This window comes from Haliaeetus leucocephalus, unplaced genomic scaffold (assembly GCF_000737465.1).
Source record: "Haliaeetus leucocephalus isolate CR32 unplaced genomic scaffold, Haliaeetus_leucocephalus-4.0 Scaffold848, whole genome shotgun sequence".
NCBI classification, from domain to species: domain Eukaryota; kingdom Metazoa; phylum Chordata; class Aves; order Accipitriformes; family Accipitridae; genus Haliaeetus; species Haliaeetus leucocephalus.
Genome location: NW_010973284.1, coordinates 16,290,023 through 16,313,089, shown reverse-complemented (window position 1 = coordinate 16,313,089; position 23,067 = coordinate 16,290,023). Strand labels below are relative to the sequence as shown.

The following is a 23,067-nucleotide window of genomic DNA, read 5'->3' as shown; positions in this document are numbered from 1 at the left end:
GAGGGTAGAGCTAGGGCTGTGTGTTCTCAGTGTCCTCATTAGGAAGACTGTCTGCTGCCCTCGCTCTGTGAATTCATTGTTTGAATTTCCACTAAAGCAAAGCCGCCTCAGATTGCTTTATTTAAAGGAAATGATGAAAAGATTCAAAGTTTGTGTCAGCACATATCCAAAAGACCAGGAAAAGACAGTACTACTGAGTTGGGCTGGAGTTTAACTTCTTATCACATAGTTCAAGCTTGGATTTTTGCTTTGGGCCTGGTCTTCCATTAGGCAGAAATTTAAGACGAATGGGGAAGAAAATCCAGTCTTTTGGTTTATGGTTATAGTATAGAGGGAAACATAAAATACCTTCTTGGTAAACAATTTTCAGTATAAAAATGTAAATTTGGTGTATACATGTGGTTTTGCACTTATTTTTATCATGTGATGCACATAACTTCACTCAGCACAGTAACTTGTGACATGCTTTATCTTGATGGAGGCAGCTCACAGTTTCATTCTCACAAAATGTCTACCGGTGGCTAAACCTCACAGTGGAATAAATTATCATTAAAATTAAATAGTATGCCCCAACCAAACCAAAGGGTGTGTTCTGTTAGCATCAGGATTTTTTAATGTCATGTTTTGAAGACTGAGTGGAAGCACAGTGATGCTTATGGAACAACAGTACTTTGGAGGAAGCCATCCAAGATGGGGCACGGGTGCTAAAGGGATTTCTTTACTAGTCTATTGCCTTATTGTATTGTCATTTTGCTTCTCAGGGCATCTTTCCCCATCTATAAACCAGAAAGAACACTAGTGAATAGTCTTAAGTAAAAAATTTTAGCATCTTGATAAAAACCTGACATAAATTTGTCTGTGTGTGTGTGTGTTAGAGAAAAGTGAGTATATGGTGACTCCATAGTGTGGTGTTAAAATACATTTGGCATAGACAGGGTTATTTTTAGAGTCTGCATGAGTTACATATATCTTGATGGTTTAAGTAGGTGGTGCTGGGAAAATTATTGTGATTTTAGTAAAGTAAGTCTCGAGTTTATTCTCGTCATGTTAAAAATAAATATACCTAAGTATCATGGCATTTCAATCCGAAAATACCTGAAGTGGGTTAGTGCATGAACTCTGCCTGACCTAAGTAATTGAAAATCACCACTTTGATTACTGGTGTATTTAGTCATATTAGTCTGATAGGATATTTTTACATGTCACAAAAATACGACATTTGGGGAATGGGCATTTTCTATTAAGGTGCTCCTGGGCTGGATCATCAGTCCCTCTTATCACTCAGAAGAGCAGTGCATGGATGGGAAGGTCTGCTCAGTTCAGCAAGGGGAGTACTTAGCATCTGTGCTAAATATTTTTTTTTTTCCTCAGCAGGAAATAAATGCCAAAATTATATCATAAAGGAGGAGTGGGAGAGCAAGTTGAAGGACATCTTCACTGGTGATTAGGCTGGTTAGATTATGACAGATTGCAATTTTACATAAGCTAGGCAACACCTGTAGAAAATGCTTTTACCTGTGATCTTGTTGCAGGTCAACCTTGCAGAAAAACCTTACCAGACCTCTCCCACCACCTACCTTTTAAGTTTTCATATAACAAAATAATTTCCACCCTTCCCATCAAGTCATTATTTCTCTCCTTCCCTAAAAGCAGTTTATTGCAAACATGTCTTGGCAGAAAACCAGAAGTTTTATGAAACTGCCCAGAAGGAGGGTTTTATAGGTGTGACTCAGCAAGTGATTTTTTTCTTCAGATTTGGTAGCTTTCTCAATTGCTTTTATAGCCTAGGAATGTCTTTACTGGGCAAGTGAAAGTAGTGAGAATTAAATCAATGAAAGAAGGGACCCAATCCTTCGTTATTTCCTGGCAGAAATCACTGTTAGAATAGATCCAGAAAAAACCCTTAAATATCTATATGTATGATTTTATATAATGTTTTATTTAAGATGTGATGCTTTAACTCTTTCTCCGAGTTAGTTATTCAGGCGATTGAATGAATAAGAGTTATGGATGAGAAAGCGCTTATGCAAGCAAATAACCTTACTCACAAGAACCCCTTTAACAGGACTGAATGTGTTACATTAGTAAAATGGAGGAAACAACAGCAGTAATGATAAATACAAAACCAGATCACATGCTCTTGGCTTGAGATTTGACAAGAAAAAAGCTTTAAAGAAGAATAAGTGATAGAATGAAAAGTTTAATTATTAGTCATTTCTGTATTTTGAAGAAGAAAAAAGCCATGTTCTTATTACTTCAGCCAATAGCTGGTTTATTCCTTTCACTTCATGAAAATATGGTTCACATATTTTGGGTCTCTGCCACCAAACCACAGGCTGTTCTATGGTTTGCACTAGATTTTGGATGACTGACAAAACTCACTGAAAAACAAGTGCTATTTGTTTTCCTGTGCCTAGTATTTGACGGGAAATCAGGAGGCTAAATTTCCAATCACTGGTTAAACAGACCCAGATGTGAACAGAGTGCTCTGCTAGGAGAAGAGTGAGGAAGGATAGGAAATGCATGACTAGTGATAAATTTGGTATAAATAGTGACCTTTCACTATTCAAAGTAAAAGCAGTAGATTTTCAGTGTTGTGTAACAGTGTGAAGAGGAATTTAAAAGGACATTTACATTTCTATAGAATCCTGGGTTTGGTTGTATGGGTGTTTGTTTTTTTTAAATCTTCATCGTTCCTCTATTCAGGAACTGGAAATAATCCTGTAGTTGCCCTTTTCTACTTCGCAGAGTTCATATTCCCCCTTCCCCTCCCCACACCATTTCCTTGCCTTCTGAAAGAATGTGAAAATAACATGAAGTGTCTAATTAAAAGCAGTGTTTAGTAAACAGTAACTCTTATTATGCTGTTCACAATAGTAAATTTCCCTGGAGGCTTTTTCCTGTGGCCCGATTCAACCCCCTGCAAAATCTTGCTTTTCTAAAGTCTATATAACTGGTTTACTGCCAGAAATATCAGTGGGACCTCAGGCTACGTATGGTGGCTGTTCTTGTGTTCTTGGTGATAGAGTGGAAGGATTTTGTGAGAAGTAGGGATGGCAGAAAATGACAGGGTGGTAAATATATGTTTGAAAGTGATGCATTGTCTACATTCAGTAAAAGGAGTTTAAGAGTACAACAACCCTAGTAAGGCATCTTTAAATATCTAGGGGTTTTTGGGTTTTGGTGGTTTTTTTCATTCAAAGCTTGCTTTGGGAAGGCGTTAGAGAAGAGAAGTGATATTTCTGGCTTAGGAAGCAAGATACAGTACATGAAGAAAAAATGCAGTGCATGGTAAAAAAAAGTCTATATGTGGTAGAGTGATGTCCCAAAATAGGGAAATTTTATGATGCATAGGTGTCCTCTGCTTTCACTGTAAGCACTTTGGTTTGGGCAGAAATATTTCAAAAATAGCAGCTTGCCAGTAAATTTCAGAGGAGGCAAGGGGGGTCCGTGCGCCTTAGTTTCTCCTTTCATGGGACTTTCAAGTTCTCTACTTTTTTGGAACCTGGTTTGCTAAGAGTATCACATAGTTCATACTAGATCTTCTCCTGTCCCAGGTGATTTAAGCCATCTTTCAAAACTCGGGCTTTACTGCTTGGTGCTTCTTTCAGTTTCAAGAGCAGGCTGTCTTCATGGGTCACCGCTCCAATCAAAACTTTGTTGGGAGTGTGGATGTGCCAGATCTGGATGATGCTGCCTCTTGGATCTCATGCTTGTCTTTCTCATTGCTGCCGCTGACTGATGCTGAGTGTTCCTCCTTCTCATGGTCCCTCTAGGAGCCCAGACCCATCACTTTCAGAGCAAAGGAGGCTGGTAAATAGGAAGACTTGGGCTTTAAGTTAAACCAGGCTGCAAGAGTAAGGAAAGAAACAACATTCTGGCATTTAGTGGTTCAGGTGTTTTCCCAGACCCATCTTGCAGGAGGCTGAAGGGCCTGGAACAGGTGTTTGTGTTGGTCTTTTCTCTTCTTGTATGGTCACGGCTCCTTCCTTTCTTTGCTTGCTTCAGTAAACAGGGGGTTTAGCTAGTGGAAGTTTACAGAAGCAGGCAGTGGATTTTGGCAGACATGAGGTGTTAGTGACGTGGAGACAATAAATCACAACAGGTTGTGTTACTGAGTCATTGATTCCAGTGGAAACTATAGCTGCAGTTGCATAGATACGTTTTAATTCTTCCCTTCTCTTCTTCCACTAAATTGAATCTTAACTTGAAACAGAATCCCTGGAAAAGCTGCTGCTACCTTACTTTGCTCAGATCAAATGAGTGTTACGCCGAGTCTATTAAGATGATGTTAGATTAATGTGAGAAGAGTGGACAATTACCTGTGTGTAATTAAACCCCTGCTGAGGCCTAAACTTTGCGGGTAGCTTACTTCTTTACACGTATTTGTTTGTTTCCTTTTTATCATTCTAGTTAACTGTTCCATGGGGGTTTTGAAAGTTGCACTTGCTTTGACACAGTTTCCGCTTTGATGGAAAATCCCAGGATCTTCTTTCTAGATACCTAAAGATGTGCAAGAGTCTGATCACATGAGGTTCTGTTTTCATCCCGAGAAAGTGTTGAGCAGCCTTGATTCCTATCAAGATCTTTGGTAGTTGGCAAACTGAGCATCTCCTAGGAAGTAGAATTAAAATCTAAGATGTAATTAAGATAATGCTGCTTCTTTTACGTGTTTGTTTTCAAAAACATGAAAACTGGAAGTGGAATTTTGTGATGACTGTAAGTGGTCTTGAGAACACTAAATGGAAAATGAAAATTTTACTACTGCCTGAAAGCATCGCACCTCTGGGGCTGGTAAGAACTATGCAAAGCTGATAGATGATTCATGAATGTTGCATGTCATTCCAAAAGCAGCATGTTTCTTAGTCACTTACCAAAAAGAATTGTTCTCTTGATGATTACTGTATGTTGTATGTGGATTTATGAACAACAAAGGATATATTTTTGAGTTTCTGAATACCTGGTATTTCTCCATCCATGGCTTTACTTTTTCTCTGTAAGGGGGCCAAGGCACATCAAAGTATATTATCAAAAAACACCAGCTGAGTCTGAACCCCATGTGGGCTGCTCTGAAAGTTGGTTCAAGTTTTTGAATTTTATTCTAAGCAGATTTACTTCTCTCCTACACGTTCTGCCACAGGTGTGATACTGTATAGTTCAGATACAAATATGAAGGGTGCTGCTTTTCTTCTGCTAGTGTATTTGCCTCAGTCTTGGCTTTATGGGTGGCTTTGTTGGTCACTTGTGTTGGAGGGGCCTTGGTGGGTAGTGGTGTAGCTGTTGCTGTGAGGGAAGGACTTGGTTCATGCTGTGTAGCTGTGGACACTTAACTTTGTGTTCCGAGTCATCTCTCAAAGGTGCCTGCCTCTCTCTCACTGCTAAACTATGAACTTGCTTCCTACTTGGGAGTTCTGAATTATAACTACGTTAAATACTTAAAATGTCATAAAGCAAACAAAGTAAATATCCCCCCTGGATCAGGTTCAAAGAAAAAAAAAGGTAACAAATATTTAAAAGAAGAGAAGGAAATAGGTAAAATAAGAAACAGAAGACACTATTTTGAGTGTGTGCAGTGTTCACGCTTACTAATGTATATATTTGAGACGGCTCAGGGTTGGTTCTGAGATTTTTTTCTTCTGGGAAATAGTAACGTACACTATTTGGCACTTCTGCCAGGTAGCTGATGTCCTGAACTACTGTGGCAGCCTTGCAAGGGCAGTTTTTGCAAGACTGGAAAGTTTTCTTAAGGGACATATGCAGACTTTTTTTCCAGCATGGGGGGGCCTATGTTTCCTTGCCTCTGTATAGTGCAAAGAAAATTAGTCCCTATTTTCCCCAATAGTCATCAGGGTAGTAATGTGTATAATCAAAATATGTTCCTAAACATGTTTTGTTCTGCAATAGGATACTCAGGTTTTGGTAGCAAATTTTCAAAATACTGCCCTTGGTCCTCTGACTGCAGAAGAGCCCTTTGAACTGCAGTCCTTGCTGTGGTTAGTGGCCATCGCCAGTGTCTTGCAAACTGATTTTCCACATCAGGCTTGGAAGTTTCCACTTTTAGCCTCAGAAATGTGACAGGGCATGTAGGTGAACTCAGCAGCAGAGGATGTTTCTTGTGCAGTCACTTTTAATGTCCTCCCAACAACAGGAAGAAAAAGAGCTGGGGCACTTTTTCCACTCTGCAACCTCTGAAAGTAACCACTGAAGGAGATAAAAGTGTATGTGTCAGCAGTTTCTTATCACCCAGTCAGCTGTGTAATGAGTGCTCAGATAAAAATTGTTGATATATTCCCAACTATTTAAAACATTCTTTGGTTTTAATGCTCTGGCTTATCCTAAGTACGTTAGAGAGAGCAGCTTTTGGTTTGTTCTGAAGACTAAGTAGTTAATGTTCAAGGCAGGTGTTGAAAAAGTGATGGTTGCCTTTTTTGGAAGAGTCTGTTGAATTCTTTCCAGAAAAAATAACGTGCTTGGCTCATTTAACCTTGCCTTAGGTTCGTGTAGTAAAAATCCTAACATTGGCAGGCACAGCAGAACTCTGCACTCCTTTCTAAAACCTGGTAGTGGAACCAGCATTTCAAATAGACTTTAGTATGTGATTAAAAAAATAATTGATGATAAGCTTCACGTTTATTTAAAGATGCTGACTGTATGATCATTTAGTGAGGATGCTTGTGCCAGACTTTTTAGTTGCTCTGTTTTCTGTCTGTCAGTTCCTCCCTAGTAGGATACGGTAACTTTGGGGTTCACTGAAAGGATCTGTCTGTCAGGAAGACATTTGTTCATGCCGCAGGGTGATGCAGAAGGCTTTCAAGTTTTAATTAGCAATAAATGGAAAACCAAGTGTATTCTGAGGAAGAAAGCTGTTGCATTAGCAGATGTACAAATATCTCAAATCTCAGATGAAAAATACAGTGAAAATGCATTATTGCGAGCTAATGCATTTTTTTGGTCAATATTTAGGAGGAATAATATCTTCTCTCACGTTTTCCTCAAATGTCTTAAAAGGTTACACTGGTACTTTACTCTGATACTGACCATAAAAAAATACCAGAAACATTGTGAAATAGTCTAAATGAAAAGCAACTACTGTACATTTTGGATGAACTGTAGTATTTTTGAGGTAGTTAAGGAGGTGTGTTCCTGAGAGTGGAATGTCGGCATCTATTCAATATCCCTGAAAAATAATAATTGGTTAAGTCCTTAAATTCTGCAATCTGTATGCATGGGAGGTTCTTCTAGTTAGGCCAGAGCTCTACAAAGATGTCCCCCATGTCTCAGATAAAAAAAGGCAACATTGCTAAGAGGTGCTCTGTACGCGATCCCTGCATGACCTGGCTTGTGCTGTGTCAGTGTCATCCTATGAGACTGTGTACACTATAAAATTTAATGCGTTAGTAGCATTGTAGACATGCCTCATAAAATCAGTCCATGGTGTAGCTGCTTCTAAGTGGTGAAAGTACAAAGTGAATGCTATTTGCTAAATATGTTTTAAAGATAACTCTGTTTCTCTCTTTTCCTAATATTGTAGATTTGGGGGCAGTGGATTTACTCTAATGGCAGAGTTTGCTTTCTTATTTGAGAAGTATGAGAGTACTGGGAGAACATGGTGTATTCTGTGTTACACTGAAAAAAGACTTTTTTCATTTAAAGGAAATGTTTTATGGTAGTCATATGAAAAACAACAAATAAGGAAGATCGTTCAGAATTGAAACAGATGTTAGTTTAAACTTTGAAAACTATTCTGGCAAAAGGATTCCTAAGCTGGTTTTTGTGACAGGTCTGGTCAAATTGAATGCTGAATTACATGGGCCTTCTCTTAGAGGAGAGTATGTGATATGTGCGTAATAAATGCTAACATAATAGCTGGAAGCACAGGGAAGAACTTTGAAATTCTTTCTGTCTGCCAAAGGGTGTAATTTATGTGTCTACTTTGACAAATATTTGTAGGTGCTAAACAAACTGATATATTACATCCTGAAATAGTGCTGAGAACAGTAGCTCCAGGGAAGATAATAGTTGGTTGCCGTTACTTAATTTCTGTAATTGGAACTTGACTTCAGATAATCTCTGTTAAATAATTGCTATTGATGTATTTTGTTGTTTAAAAGGTTAGAGAGATACTTATGACCATTATCCTGCTATAGCTTGTAAATAATACTCAGGACAGATTAGAAATAGTTATGATACATTTTTTCACTCTTCCAATCATCATCATTAGTAGTTTTGGATTTTCAGCTGGAGAAAAAAAATACACTTTTGTTCCACCAAAGAAATCTGGGTTAGTAGAAAGACAGGGAAGGGGAGGGGGGAGAAGAGCAGCAGAGTGACTCAGACTTCTTCCTAGGCTGCTCTGAGGACAGCACAAGAAAATGGTACTTTTTTCCTGAAGCCTTCTTGTCTACTGCAGCAGTTTGGAAGTAGGGGCTGTATTATATCTGGGCAAGCACTGCTTACACACCACTACAAGGAATATGTCCAAAGAAATCTTCACTGGTGCTTTCAAACCTGAAAGCTTATTCATCTTGCTGTGCGTTCTCACTGAAGCAGGTGTTATTCTTGACTTGATGTTTTAGATCTTAGTGACAGCGTTCATGGAAGGACCAGCCTGGGAAGGGCATGCAGGCCCCAGACTGCAGGTACCTTGAAGGAAGAGACAGCGAAGTGTACGGATGGGTGATGGCTCCTGACGTTGGGCAGATGAAGGAATGCTGCTCTTTCACCACTTGCTGTAGGGACCTCTTGAGAGCTGAGAAATGTTCTGGAAGTGTTGGCCACATTCCTCTGCAGGGACAGGAGAGCCAAAAGGTTGCTGTTGGGATGATCTTGCTTTGCAGTAAATCTGGAATGACTTGTTTATCTCTCAAGAGCAGTGCAAGTTGAAGCAGGTCCCAGTCTGAAGGAGAGTGACCCTGTGCTGCCGCCTTTTCTTGAGTGATGCTACTGCTGCTCCAATGAAGTTGTATTTGAAAATCTTAGGCTTTCATGCATAACCTGTTACACTTCTACTTACTGTTTTTCCATTTTGACTGTTTTAAACAATGTTTTAGTTTTTCCAGTCAAGACCTGAGTTAATGTAACCTATTTATAAGGATTTATCTAAAGATGTGTGACTCATCTGCTTTATGTGTTAGACTAATGCATTTCCTTGCTTCCTGTAGATAAAGCAACAGTAAATATCCTCCCATTCTCTTAGCCTTTCTCTTTCCTTACTCTGTGTTTCTCTTTTGGCCTTTATCTGTCACTGAGCTTCGACTCATGTTCTTTCTGATTTGGGAGTTTCTTCAGTAGTTCCCAGTCTTATGGAGCTTCACATCCTTCTCTCCCTTCAGTTCCTCAGACCATCTTCTTCTTACTCTCTCCTCTTGTTTTCCTCTTGTCTTCCAGCCCTCCCCTTGCCCCCACAGTTCAGGTCCCCTTGCAGCACTGTCGTACTGCTTCTGCAGCAATACAACTTCGGAGAGTGGCTCAGAGTCCTCTGTTAGTCAGCTGCCACATGCACCCCAGCCAGGTTGATGGGTGCTTCATTTTTTAAAAACATCTCTGAAAAAGGAATCATTATGCAAATGTTAAAACACATGAAGTTTAGGCATTGTTGGAAATAAGCTGTAATCACCTTCAGTGAATGTATTTCTGTGTGACAGATTACATTGCTTAAACATGCTACCTGTCTGTGCGGGTAAATGTACCACATTAAAAATACGTTTTTATTCCCATCAGGTGTCTTTAGGTTCTGTTGTTCAGTTTGAGAAAGGAAATTTCTCCTTGTCAGCAGAAACAGAAGAAAAGCTTTTTCCTGAGAAAAATGAACACCTGCTACAGTGGGCCCAGAAGGAATATGGAGCAGTAACATCTTTCACTGAACTCAAAATATCAAGAAACATCTACATTAAAGTAGGAGAAGGTAAACCAAAACAAAACCAACAGAATTGATGGACACTTCTAGAAATTGAGAATAAATCTTGCTGTAGTATTATTTCACATTTTTTATTTTAATCTTTAAACGTACCTGTCATTTTCCAAGAGATGTGATATGAAACAGGAAGGCAGAGAAATAAGAGCAAGTCTAAAGACCAGACCTTGGATTTAGGCAACTTCTAATGGATTTTGGTGCCATAATTTTATGCTCATAAATGTCAATGCAGTTGGCCAGAATTTTACAGGAGTCAAAGCTTCACCTTTTAAAAGGAATAAACAATTCATGGTGATTGTTTGGGTGTCTTCATCTAAAGGACTGAAGTGGAGAACCTGAGGTGGGGGGTAATTTCTAGAAAGACCCGAGTTACATTTTTTTTCAGTATTTGCTTGTATAAGGATCCAGACCACTTTCGGCAAAGAATTATTGCTTTCCTCACCAAGATAAGTTGCCTCAGTCTCATGTCCTTATGTATTTTTGTCCAGAGGAGAAAGATTTCCTGTCCCTGTGAGCCACATGCCAAATTGATCAGGTGGCCTAAAGCAGGTGGGAGAGGACTCAAGCTCCTCAGGGCTTTCACAGGCCCATATTAGGGTAGGGTTTGAGCTGTAGCTGAGCAGTGTTGGAACAACTTAACAATATGAGCCTCTGCAGCACCTTCTGGCTCATGCTTTCCCTCAGCTGGCTGCTGGTCACATAACATGTCTTCTGCAGGGAAGTTCCACCTGAGCTGGTCATAAAATGTGGATGACACAAGAGCCACAACTGTTCACTACATTCTTGGAGCAAGACAGTCGGTTCAGGAGGGTTTATCCCCTACTCCTCTCTATTCAAGTTTGTTTTCTGGATAATACATGGTTAGTAAAAGGAACTTTGCAGGGAGAGCAGACTTTCCTTTATTGTGCAGGATGATTGGGGGTGAAATTTTCTTTTTTGCAGGTACGGGATGTTTTAAGATGTCAGTGTTCTTTACCTAATGGCCTGCAATTCACTCTTCTTTTCGTTCTCTGAAGATGTCATCCAAGTTCAGGCTAAAGCAAACATCCAGGTTTAGGCTAAACCACAAGCAGCAAGACTAAAGGCTGGGAAAAGTGAACTGGAACTGATTTGCATTGCAGCTAGTGGTCCAGATATTTTGAAACTAATTATTGTCTCTCGAGAAGTTCTGTGATGGGGAAAGTAGAAATCAATAAAACATTTTATCAACATGCAATGAGTACTGGTGAGGTCAGCATTTACTAGCACCGGCAGCCTAATTTACTAGTACTTCAGCAATATTTCTGGAGAAACTCCTGCATAGCTGAACTAGTTGGCTACAAAAAAAAAACCCCAAAACCTTCTGTGGAGAAAACATTCTTTCCTAACCACCTGTATCTGATCATTTGATTTCCTGAAGCATGAGGCTTGCCCCCCAAAATCGGAACATGCCTGTGTTGGTTTTATCCAAATCCTGCCAAATTTGTACAGGATTCCCCTGCATGATTTTTGTTCTACTTGGCACCAGTCTTGGATTTTAATGCCAGAAAATCATTCAGAAATATATTTATTAGCTTATTAAAGTGCACTTGGAACGTATACATGGGAGTAGTGGTCTCTGCATTGCAGAGATGAATGTTTAATTAGATATGTCAAAAAACAGATAAAATTTTGTTTGTTGATTTGCACATCTCCAGTCAAACTAGGCAGCTAAATAGGAGAGCTTTGCATCATCTTTAGAATGTGTTAAAACACAATTTTATTAGGAGTAAGTACACAAAATGGAACTTGGCAGGCAACCAAAATAGACAGTTTCTGAGAAGGCTCCTACAAACTAGCTCAGCTGTAACCATATTTGATTTTGATTTAAATTCTTGGCAGAAGAATGAATATGCATGTATGTGTGGGGGTTATGCATGTGTTCGGGGTGGGGAGAGGGTCAGTTCTTGAACTGCAGCAGTTGTGTGAGGAGTTCTATGGAAATCACATGGATGTGGAACTGGACTGCTGCTCTGCAGAGTGAACGATGGAATCCGTGGATTCCACAAACCACAGTGTATGCTGATGGATGTTTCAGGCTTTTCATACAAAACTCACACTTCTCAAGTGCTTTTGTAAGGTATCCTCAGCTGCCATTCTGAATCACAGCTCATATTACTCGTAAACTATAGGTGGTCATATGAAGTAGTTCCTTGCTACGTGACCAATACAGAATTTAAAGGCAGTATTCCTGTAATTGTCTACGTTTCAGCTTCACTCACATTAGAAAAATCTGAAAATGGAAGATGTAGCATTTTAGAAGTGGAGGCTGTAGCTGAATACAGCAAACAGAATATGCAAGCCAGAGGACAAAAAGATCTGGAGAAGGGTGATCTTTCATAGAATAAAACTGCTTGTGACACCATGGGTCTCTGAAATCACTTTTGAAGCTGCAAATGAAAGGCAGCTGAGCGAGCTAGCAAACTGGGTCAAGGCCAAGTGCATCTGAATCCTGTTGATTCAAAAGAGTGGCTGATAAAATATTGCAGGGATGGTGAGCACAGTGAGAACTTAAAGGGGCCAGAATGAGGGTTTGGAGGAAGGGGGCACAAGAAGTGGGGTCCTTGTTCTTGCTTTGATTTGTGTAGTGAAGGAGATGGCAAAGTGATTGCTGTGATAATTGCTGTCAGATTCTAGAAAGCAGGACTGCTCGTGGTGAAAATGATCTTGCGACACGTTTTTCAGCAGAAGTAAGTTTAATTTCTCATGCTTCAGTAAGATATGATTGTACAAGTCAGGAAGACTTACCAGTTAGCTAAATGTTACCTAATGCATCCAGTACCACCAGTGTAAATCCAGGGTGGATGTGCTAGCCTGGAAGGAGCCTAATTTCAACACATTTCTTAGCTAAATAAGAAAAAAACCACCAGTCAGCCCTAACAATAACTAGACTGGAAAATGTACAGTCTATTTACAGATGGTAACACTGTGCTCCTGTCCTGGCAGAAGCTGAAGCTTTAACCCTGGCTCGAATTTGTAGCCTGTACACACTAGCATGCATATCCTACATGCTATACTTGCTTGGTTTAATACTTGTAGGTGATTGCATTGTGTCAGGCTTTAGCTGTGTGTTCTGCTGGGGTGTGAGTACCGCCAAGAGTTTCCACCCTCCCTCCAAAGACCACTGCAGCCCCTTCCCTGCTCCCATTTATACCCTGCCATTAAATGTCAGTCAAGGTTCTGATTTCCGTCGTGCTAAGGGCTAGTAAACTGCAAAATACGCACGAAACCCCCCCGCCATCAGAGTGGCTGAGGAAAATACCAAATGCCTCGCTTATCCCCAGCTCAGACTTTGAAAGGCAAGCTCTGCTTGGATGAGATTTTTATTGCTGAATCAAACTGCTGCTGCCCAGGGCGCCTGTCTTGGAGAGTGACACCTGATTAACAGTGCTCATTTTCACAAAAACCTTCTCATGATTTTAAGCTGGGATATTCAACTGATATCCAATTTAGCTAAGAACCTGCGAATGACACCTGATTTGTGTAGAATAGAGCAGACAGTGTCTGTCCTTGTCTGTAAAATGGAGGTGCTGCCCACAGAAGCTACAGATCCCAGTGTGCAATCCTCCATCTTCATCCGAGCAGTCTGGCACGTGCCGAAGGGGAAGGCGGCTGTGGGCTGCTGCGCAGAGCTCCACCGTGTGCCTTCTGGCACGCGGGGCCCCATGGCACCCGGGCCTGCTGGCTGGAGACCCCCTGCTGAGGGTATTACGGGTGAACCTCATGTCTGGTTCCATATTGGGAGTCTGTGGAGATTAGAGAGGCGCAGGGTCCATAAATGGACTGTTTGCTGGCTGGTTTAGTAAGGTTTTTAATTGATTGCAGACACCTGCAGTCCTTTTCCAAAGTAAGTAGACAGCGCTGAAACTAAAAAAGTATAGTGACCAAAGAAAGATGAAATAGATTCCCTTTTCTTTTCTCTTCCACCCTGGATCTTGGTAACTGGTATGTGTGAGAGTAAATACATTTTGGTGAAGGGTAGGTAAATGGGTAAGTCAAGCAGCCAGTGATAGAGTTAAAATTTGCTGCAGAGGAAGAGCGTGCTATCGAGCAGAGGCCCGGGCTGGGGAGCCTCCATGCTGGTGGCGGCAAGAGCAGCAGTTCTTGAGAGCTCCAGAGACGTTTAATGGAAGTGCCAGGAGCAGGAACCAAGTTCTTTGCAATGGCAAACGATAGCACGTGTGGTAATTATCCACAAACTACTCAGAGGTTGTTATTTTATGGCTTGAATTGTGTTGTACGGCAGCTGAGAAACAAATACCTAGTATCTCCGTCTGTGTGCGTGTGTATGTATATATATAAATTCAAGCTCAGTGTAGACCATTTGGGATCATTTTCCATTCTGTGCTGTTGTGGGAGGAGCTGGCAGAACTGCAGCTGCATTCAAGGCTAATCTGGCAGGGCACATACCAGATGTTAGAGGAGTGCTTTGGTTGGGCAGTATGAATAGTTACAGCCTCATACAGCTTTCATAGATTCTGTAGGGAAGACAGTAAGTTTAATATTCAAAGACTACTTTGTGTAAGATCAGGAGAAGAAACTCCCCTAATTGTTTCTGCAGTGGCTGGGGTCACAGGAGTCTCTGGTCTCCCTGCAAAGTTGTGTACCATGCACACAAATGCGCTTCAGGGGTGACATTTCAGCTCTCGTTTAGGGAGCAAATGCTAACAGTGGTCTCAGCTCAGCTTTTAAGAGTTTGTCCAGTTTTGCATGCATAATGCATTATATTTTATTTTTTTCTTTTTTCTATCTTGCTACTGACGTTAATAGGAAAGCCTTCTTTGTGAAGCAAAGGTCGAAGAGGCAGCCATTTGGAATTGCATTCTTACAGGACTTTGTGACTTTAAACATGATAATTAGTCTTTCTGTGTATTGACAATTCATATGTAAAGCTATCTCAGAAATACAAACTATTCCTATTTTTCAATCGAAATACTGCTTCTTGGGGTACACCAATGTAGGCTGTGCATGAGAACTTCATACTAAGTGACTATTTTTTACGTGTTGCATTGTACAATGGTTAACGGTCGTGATCAGCTAGGCAGTTAAAACCAAAAAGAGAGATTGAATATCTACTCTAGAATTTCTTAATTTCACCTATGGATATTATGGTCAGACTTCCTTAATATCAACAACTGATTTCATCCTTTTCTTGCTATATTGAATTTTCCATGCACAAGAGAACTGCAGTATTTCTAGACAACACTGACTCTGACTATACAATATATAGGAAAATATATTGAGTAAGGAAAGGGAGAATACTTTCTGTGATCTTTTAAATATGGTAAGTTTATAATAACAAGAATAGAACATTTTCTAAAGGGAGAAGGAATTGATCATAAAACTTTTCTATGAATTAATTTCAAAAGAAAGCTTTTTTTTAAAGGTGCAAGGAATAAATTAAATGTATTTTATTCACTCTGAAAAATACTCCTGTATTTTGCTTCAGTATTGAGATTTCTCTTTGTAGGGATTTTCTTTCATTAAAAATTTAAATCTGTAAATAGAAACTCTTCAGTTTAGAAGTATATATGTTGTTGCAACAGTGATCTCCCTTTCAATATTATGTTTTGTCATAAGTGCTTATGATAGATAATAGATATACCTTTTAGCCTAAAGACCTATGTCACAAAATATAGTGCCGCACTGAAGTAGATGCAGTACATATATGCATGTAAGCTGATATCTATGTGTAAAGGTGCATATGCTTTCTATTTTTTCCCCCCTCCAGATCAAGTTTTTCCTCCCTCGTGCAACATAGAAAAGAATTTTCTCTCTTTAAATTACCTTGCGGGATACCTACAACCAAAAACAGCAGAGGGTTGCCTTATGTCTAACTTAGTCCAAGAAAGAGAAGTTCATATCATTGAACTAATCACTCCAAATTCCAATCCATACAGGTAAAGTATTGTCTAAATAGACTAAATCTGTTTGAAATCACAGCTAAAGATTTTACCTGTCTATCGAAAATCAACTGAAAGTAGCCATTTCATCCTTACAGGAAGAGCTTGGACCTTAGTACTTTGCCTTAAATAGAAATTAGTTCTTCAGTATGTAAAGATTTTGGATTCTGCTTCACAATCCCAGGATTTTTCTGGACAAGACTGTAAAGTGCAGTTTTTATGGACTACGTCCTGCCCCCCTTCTTGCTCAATCAATCAATTTTTTCCAAGAGTAAGGTGAATAAGGGAATATTAGTAAGGGCAGCATCTAACAGACAGGCTTTAGGATGAGACCACCGTATGAGGAGGTGACAGAGAGGTTAAAAGTTACCTTGACCTGTCACAGGTAGGGATCACTGGCAGCAAGGCCTAGGGCAGTGGCTCCCCAACAGTGGTTCAGAGGTCGCAAGTGATCTGCGGTCCATGGTAATTGTTCCACAGTTGGTCTGCAGAATCATAACAATATTTTCTGTCAAGTTTCCAGTTGACTTTAAGGGATAGTTTGGGAGGTAAAATATTTAAAGCATTCATCCTTTGCTGGTCTCTCCTAGGTCTTAGTGGGACCACATGGATGGGGTTTGTTTCAGATAGTCACACCTGGAAAAGCTCTTCATAAGTGCTGAACAGAAATTTCCTGTGAAACTTAGATGGTTTTCCCTTTTGCAAGAAGAAAAGTACAATTTCATCAGAGATAAGGTAGAATTAAAATCCTGTCTACATACTGCAGACACTACATTTGTGCGCATCCCATCCCTAATGAGGAAATCACACAGGGAGGTAGAGGTGGGAAGAGGGTTCTTTGCAAGAAGGGTAATTATCTCGTTGAAAGATGGTGAACTGACAGCCTGAGAATATTCTTGCCTAGAAACCTTGGGAGAGTAAGAAAGTGCTGAGATTCAGCAGAAGTGGAGTAGGTAAGCCCAAATGATCTGCCTCTGTGTGGTGTGAGTTGCAGCCCCATCCTAAACAGAGCTGTTCTATAGCATCAACATCATTTTAAGTCCCTTGCAGTGTTACGCAATGACAGCCCTGTCTCCGAGCCCTCTGGGCTTTTGGCTTTGGCCGATAGTATGATAGGAATTTGTTTTTCAGATAGTAACACTGCAAAATGTTTAAATGTTTTGTTATTAAAAGTAAAAAAAGTAATAAGTTAAATTCCTCTTGCTTCGTTCTTAGTTTTATGCATTATCCACAGCTATCTTTACAAAGTTCATATGCACGAAGAAACATACAGAAGGTGAGCTGGACACGTGTAAAACTGCAGGAGGTGAAAGAAAGGTCCCAAGATGCACTAAGTCTCAGTGCAGAATATTAGCTGAAACCTGTTACTTGGGGGTGAGCACGTTCCTGTGACATATGGTCCCATAAGATAAAGTAAAGGTTTTTCTGTTGAATTAGTATTTTGCACGACGAGATGTTATTGATGGGTACAAACCCATTTGCTCTACTTATTTTACTGAGGTCTTGAAAATCTGGATAGTGTTCATCTATTTTCCAGCAAGTAGTAGGCTGGACATCTGTTTTCTTTTCTTTTTAAAGTAAGTATATATCCAGAAGTATTGGAAACTGAATACATGGCTTAATTCCTCAACACACACACGATCCTAAGCAAAGTAATTTCCACAATTTCATTGCCTAGGCAGAGACACTCCCCAACATAGTATTTGTGCATTTTTTTTTTTTATTAACCTGCTTAATTTATCTTTTTGCTTTTTTTAAGGTATTATTTTGAGCTTTAATACAGTTACAGCCAGAGGAAACTGAAACAGCTATATTTAGGCGCTTTGCAGTGAAATAAGAAAACAATATTTACTTTATAAAGCAAGCTGCTAGTCATATAACTAACCTGCTCTAAATAATAGCTGAAATGAGTAGCACACTCCTTGTAAACAAGAGACAGAAATATTATTTGTCTAAAAAGTACTTGTTTCTATTGTTATGCAAAATCATTTAAGCATATGTGGAATAACAATCTGTTTTGCACATGTTGTGTTGCCTGGGATAATCTCCAGCATTTTAATCAGCTGGCCAGACAGTGGAAACATGATGGATTGGAAGAAGGTTGATAGCTGAAAATTTCTGGCATTCTGGCCTAACTTTCTCTCTATTTTCCACACACAGTGTTTTCCAGGTGGATATAATCGTTGACATTAAACCATCTCAACCAGGCGCCAAACTTGTCAGAGACATCGTACTTATCCTCAAGTGTAAAAAGTCTGTCAATTGGGTTATCAAGTCGCATGATGTCCAGGGAAAGCTGGAAGTGATTGTAAGTTAAGGCACCTTTAATTTTCAAGACGTATCGTACTGCAACAGTATAGAATCCATTTAAATGTGATATAGTGCTAGACCATATTGATTTCTGAATGTTTTCTCTCTTAGCTGCTTTTTTTTTTAATTATTACTGCAGTAAACACAGAAACTATATATTTTTTTCTCATTAACTTTTGATATGTGGGCTACTAAACTAATATCACAGAAGCCAGGTGGTTAGTGCAAGGATTTCGGGTCTATGTCTTTTTGACTTCTGTTGAAGTACCCTAAACTCCAAGTTGGATGTTCATCTCCCTTTTTGCTGTTACTTTGGTGAGTGGATCTGCAGGTTCATCTCAGAAGTTGGAAAGATGCCTGTGAGCGCAGAATGGATAATCATAGATAGGTGGCACACACCCACGTCCCTTTAGAAGTGGAAACTTTTTTTACTCCTTCCACTTGTAGGTTGTAGTAGTCTCTAGCCCTCTTCCCTGCCGGTACTTCTGTCCTCAGCAAGTGTTTGGTCAAATTGACCTCACCTCTCCTCAGACCACAAGTAGTAAATTTTAAAAAAATTACAACTAGGATCCCTAAAGCTATAAACTTCTGAAACTATACTTATGCATAATTGGAGGTTCTGATTCAGAACGATTTTTGGTACAGGCTTTGTGGCTCAACACCATTTCTACTAAGAAAATGTGTTTTCCCTTGCTCTGAAATAAATAAATAAATAAAATTGGACTGATCTTGCAGCCTATAAATGTGTGGCCTATTTCTGTCTTAAGTGATCAGTTAGGAGCACATTGTACACTTGAGCTGAATGTTTGCTCAGGACCACCCACCGGCCTCCTGATTAACAGTTTTGCAGTAACTCAGATACAGATAGCTGGAGTTTGAAAATGTATGTGTAAAAATTTTATTTTACTTAGTAGCTTTCTCCTTTTAATGTGTGCAAGGACAATTCTGACAGGATCCAAAGGCTGCTTGGTCTAAATCTTCGAAGAAGACAGATTGTTAGGCAGGATTTCATGCTAGATTTTGAGAGTGAGGGAAATAAATAAATTATGGTGTTGCTCAGAAAATTGAATGGAAAAATTGCCTAGGGTGGATGATGACATTCCCTTTTGATCCCTGACACATCTTTATCTTATGGACAGGAAAGGATGTTGTGGTCATTCTGTAGGTCCTAAATAATCAGTCCTTCAAGAGAAAGGTGAAGGTTAGTTGCTGAGGATTACCACATTTATAAGCAGAAGGGCAAAAAACAATGCTTGACTTGAAATTTTCATTCTGGGTTATTATATAAAATTCACTAAATGGGTCTACTTTCACAGGATAGAGGATTATGCATTAGTTCACGATAGCCAAAGTACCATATTTCATATCTATCACCTCTTTATGGATGATGAATTTTTGGAATTCTAGAGTATTTTTAAATGTCTGCAGTGCTGCACTTGAGTATAGAAAAATAAGGCTGCTAATTTTTTTAAAGTTCTTCTTTATTAATTATTGAAAGTATAAGTAAAAATTCTTTCTGTAATGAGTGGCAGAAGGTAACATTTTATTTAGATTAACAAAAAGAGAAAGTAATACTATATATGGAAATGTCAGTATATAAAAGACTGTGTATTTATGTTAGGATTTGTGAGTAACTGTTTGCTGTACTGCTTCATTTATATACATGCTTCATTTTCTGAATGTGTGTTTGCTCTACTTTATTTAGAGGGGGGTGTGGGAGGGGAACTAAGCACCCCCATGTCATTAAAAAGCCTGTACATCCAGCATTTAGGATCTGTTCATATCTCTGTTAAGCTGAAGGCCTTTCCAAGCCCAAATTTAGACAATGCATAAAAACATTACTAAACAATTAGGTAATGTTTCACAATGTTCTTTTTATTAGTTGAAGCAGTTCCATGCACTTCAATTTTCCTAACTTCTTGCCCTCAGTACGAATAAGAATTGTCTTGAGGGGATTGGCAAACTGAGAGGGAAACGTTAGTGCTAAGCTGCCTCAAACCCAGGACTGTGAATTATTAAGGTCTAAGTTCATAGACAAAAAATGAAAAAGACTTTTTAGGTCATCTAGCTCATCTCCCAGCTTGCTGTGTTCTTGAAACTCTGAAAGTGGATGGACACAAACCCAAGTAAAATGGGAATAGTTTAGGTAAAGTAATTACACATAATACATGTGCAATGCTTTCCTTCCAGGCTGTGTTTCACTCCTGTTTGCAGTCTATCCTTAACATCAACCCCTGTGCAGTGCTTGTGTGTTTCTGTGCTTGTGGACTATTTGCCATTCACATTGCTTCCTTTAGATCTGGTGTCCTTTTACAAAGCTGCGGCTTGCACAGTGGACAAAGAAGTGAAACTGCAGAAAGAAAATAAGTGGGTTGAGGGATGAAGAGTGAGAGAGGTGAAATGTGCAGAACAAACCTGTGAGGGTTTCAAAAGCTCGGAGGGACTATTCTTTACATGAGAACAACTGCTCACCATTTTCTGAAATGGTCTCTGTACTCTGAGTAGGTTAGTAGGTGGCTCTGATTGCCTGCTTTCATACACGATGTATGAAGGTGTTGGCAAGGTAGGCAAGTGAAGGAAGGTATGGCTATTCCTGCAAACCCTTGTGCTCAGCTTTTATTGAGGTGATGCAGGACTGAACGTTCACAGGCTCAGCATGGAGTAGAGAGGTATAAACAAGCCCTGGAAATGGTCAGGTGCCAGCTAGGACAGTAAAATTCTGAGATAATATTTGTTCAGCTGTCTCCTCGTGACAAAAAAAGAAAAGGAAAGCAGAGAGGGAGATCCAGCAAAGTTGGAGTAGCATAATAATTCCAACCAGTCAAAGCTGTGTGGTAGTACGAAAATGTGTGATAAGTCATGCCCAGATTTGTATCTGTTGAAGAATAAAAGATTGTTTGATCCAAAACAGTAGTAAGGCACTAAAATTAGGATACCTATTGCTTCCTTTTTGTTTCTTATCTTCATTGGCCTTTGCTGGTCATTGGTAACTGTACTGGTAACAGTATCCTCAAACCAGACACTCTGCACCTAAAATTCCCTTTAACTTAAATTGTGTAGCTGTGAGTGTTTGAAGGACGCAGAACTGGGTCATTAGGAAGAAATGAGGGAGGGAGCTAAAGGTAAACTATGCCATTCCATCCCGACTCTCTACAAGCTTTATTCACTTCTTTGTTCAAAAGCTCCATTTCTGAGGTCAGGTAGAGAAGTGTAGCCGACCTCTGTGATACTGGGTAGCAGGCCCATATGACCACTGTCTAAAAGTGATCTGGGCAAGAGAGATCAGTGCAGTCAATCTTTTGATGTTCTAGAGTGAAAGAGAATTAAGATTTGTTCACATTGAGGGAAACCAATGGGGATTTAAAAAAAAAAAAATAGCTGTCTATGTGACGTAGAAGGTAATCAGGCATGGAGATGAAAGTGTTTGTTGTAGAGCATTCAATGGTATCATCTGCATATAGAAAGTGCAATTCAACCACATTGCAGAAATCGTTGAAAAGCGGGTCGTCATGCCTTTCCTGCTGTGTCTGTGTTCAGCTTGTTCTGTAGTCGTTGATGTAATTGTTATAGCGATAAAAGTAATGTGAATGTAAAAATAAATATGTATTGATTTAGCTTTGTGTGAATACATGTTTAAGTTTAAGATGCCAAGCACTTAAAAGTATAAAGTGTAATACCAGTGAATATTTTCTAACTGCCCCTCTAACAGCTAGAAATGCTTGTGATATTCCTTTGACTTGCCCATTTGGACAAGAAGATTTGAAATTTTGCAAAACATTTACAGTAAAACAAAAGCTAACTGACTGTGTGACTCATCTGTATTCCATGGCCATCTTTGATGAGCTGTTATTTGTAATTATTTAATAATAAAACTAAGAGATCAGCAAGTGCATTTATGAGTTTGCTGTGTTGATGTATTTGTGTAAAACATGCTGTTAATTAAATTTTAAGTTTTATTTATGTGCAGAAAGTGTATGTTGTCTTTTAAGTAGTTTGGCCTTGCATAAACATGCATGTTCTCACTTACCTCTCTAATAAGCATTTAATTCAGTCCTGTTTAACATACTCAACATTTTGCAGGAGGCACACAACTTGTCTAGTATGAAGCTCGTTCAGAGAGGCACAGGCTATTCTCGGTGCCCGCTGACTTTAAAGCATTAGCTGGTATCAGCTCTACTTCATGAGTATGCTATGTTTTGCCTTTTTCAGTAATGCTCATTTGAACAAAGGTTTTCCTATATGTAGCTTAAGTAATGCTCTACTCAAAGAAATGAAGGGGACATGTGAAAAATCAGTTGTCATCTTGAGTTCACCTCACCTCAGAAGTCATTTCAACTCAGTTTTGAAGAAAATACAGCTTTATACAAATGGCTGTAAATATGTCTTTGTCTTATTTAGGGATTAACAGTTTCTGACTACCTTGATTTATTGTACTCCAGGCAGAGGCTGGGAGGAAGAGGGGGGGCTTTTCTCCATGTGTGCAGCAGTTCTGTGCCTAAGGTGGCAGAGTTTGGTTTTTTCCCCAGGTGTTCTCAGTTTGCTGTTATTTAATAGAGTAAAAAACATGTTCAATCAGTGTCACTATTCCGTTTTAGGTATCATTAAGTGGTAAATCATGAACCAAGATTTTCTTTGTTTGCAGACATCAAATAGTATTGGTTTTGGAAAGGAAACAGAACGATCCATGACTATGAGTAAATCAGTAGTACCTGATATTCCCTCATCACATGAGAGTTTGATCAAGTGGGCTTATGAGCATAACTATAGTCCAGTTACTTCCTACACAAAAGCCCCTGTTGCAAACAGATTTCATCTGCAACTTGAAGATACGGGTAAGCTTGAAGATGGACTTTTAGCATATAGAAAAAATATATCTTGTATTTCCAGGAATATGATGATTTGAAAGGTGCTTTTTCCGTTTTG

At 39.4% G+C, this 23,067-nt stretch overlaps 1 protein-coding gene across 1 annotated transcript in view; it reads left to right on the top strand.

Moving 5' to 3' along the window:
• The window catches only part of TGFBR3 (transforming growth factor, beta receptor III), a 107,187-nt gene that overhangs the window by 62,385 nt on the left and 21,735 nt on the right, over positions 1-23,067 (top strand). The window contains exons 4-7 of the mRNA XM_010582628.1: positions 9,721-9,904; positions 15,663-15,831; positions 17,995-18,142; positions 22,787-22,976. Coding sequence (XP_010580930.1) covers positions 9,721-9,904; positions 15,663-15,831; positions 17,995-18,142; positions 22,787-22,976 — 691 coding nt within the window. The remainder of the gene's footprint in view (positions 1-9,720; positions 9,905-15,662; positions 15,832-17,994; positions 18,143-22,786; positions 22,977-23,067) is intronic.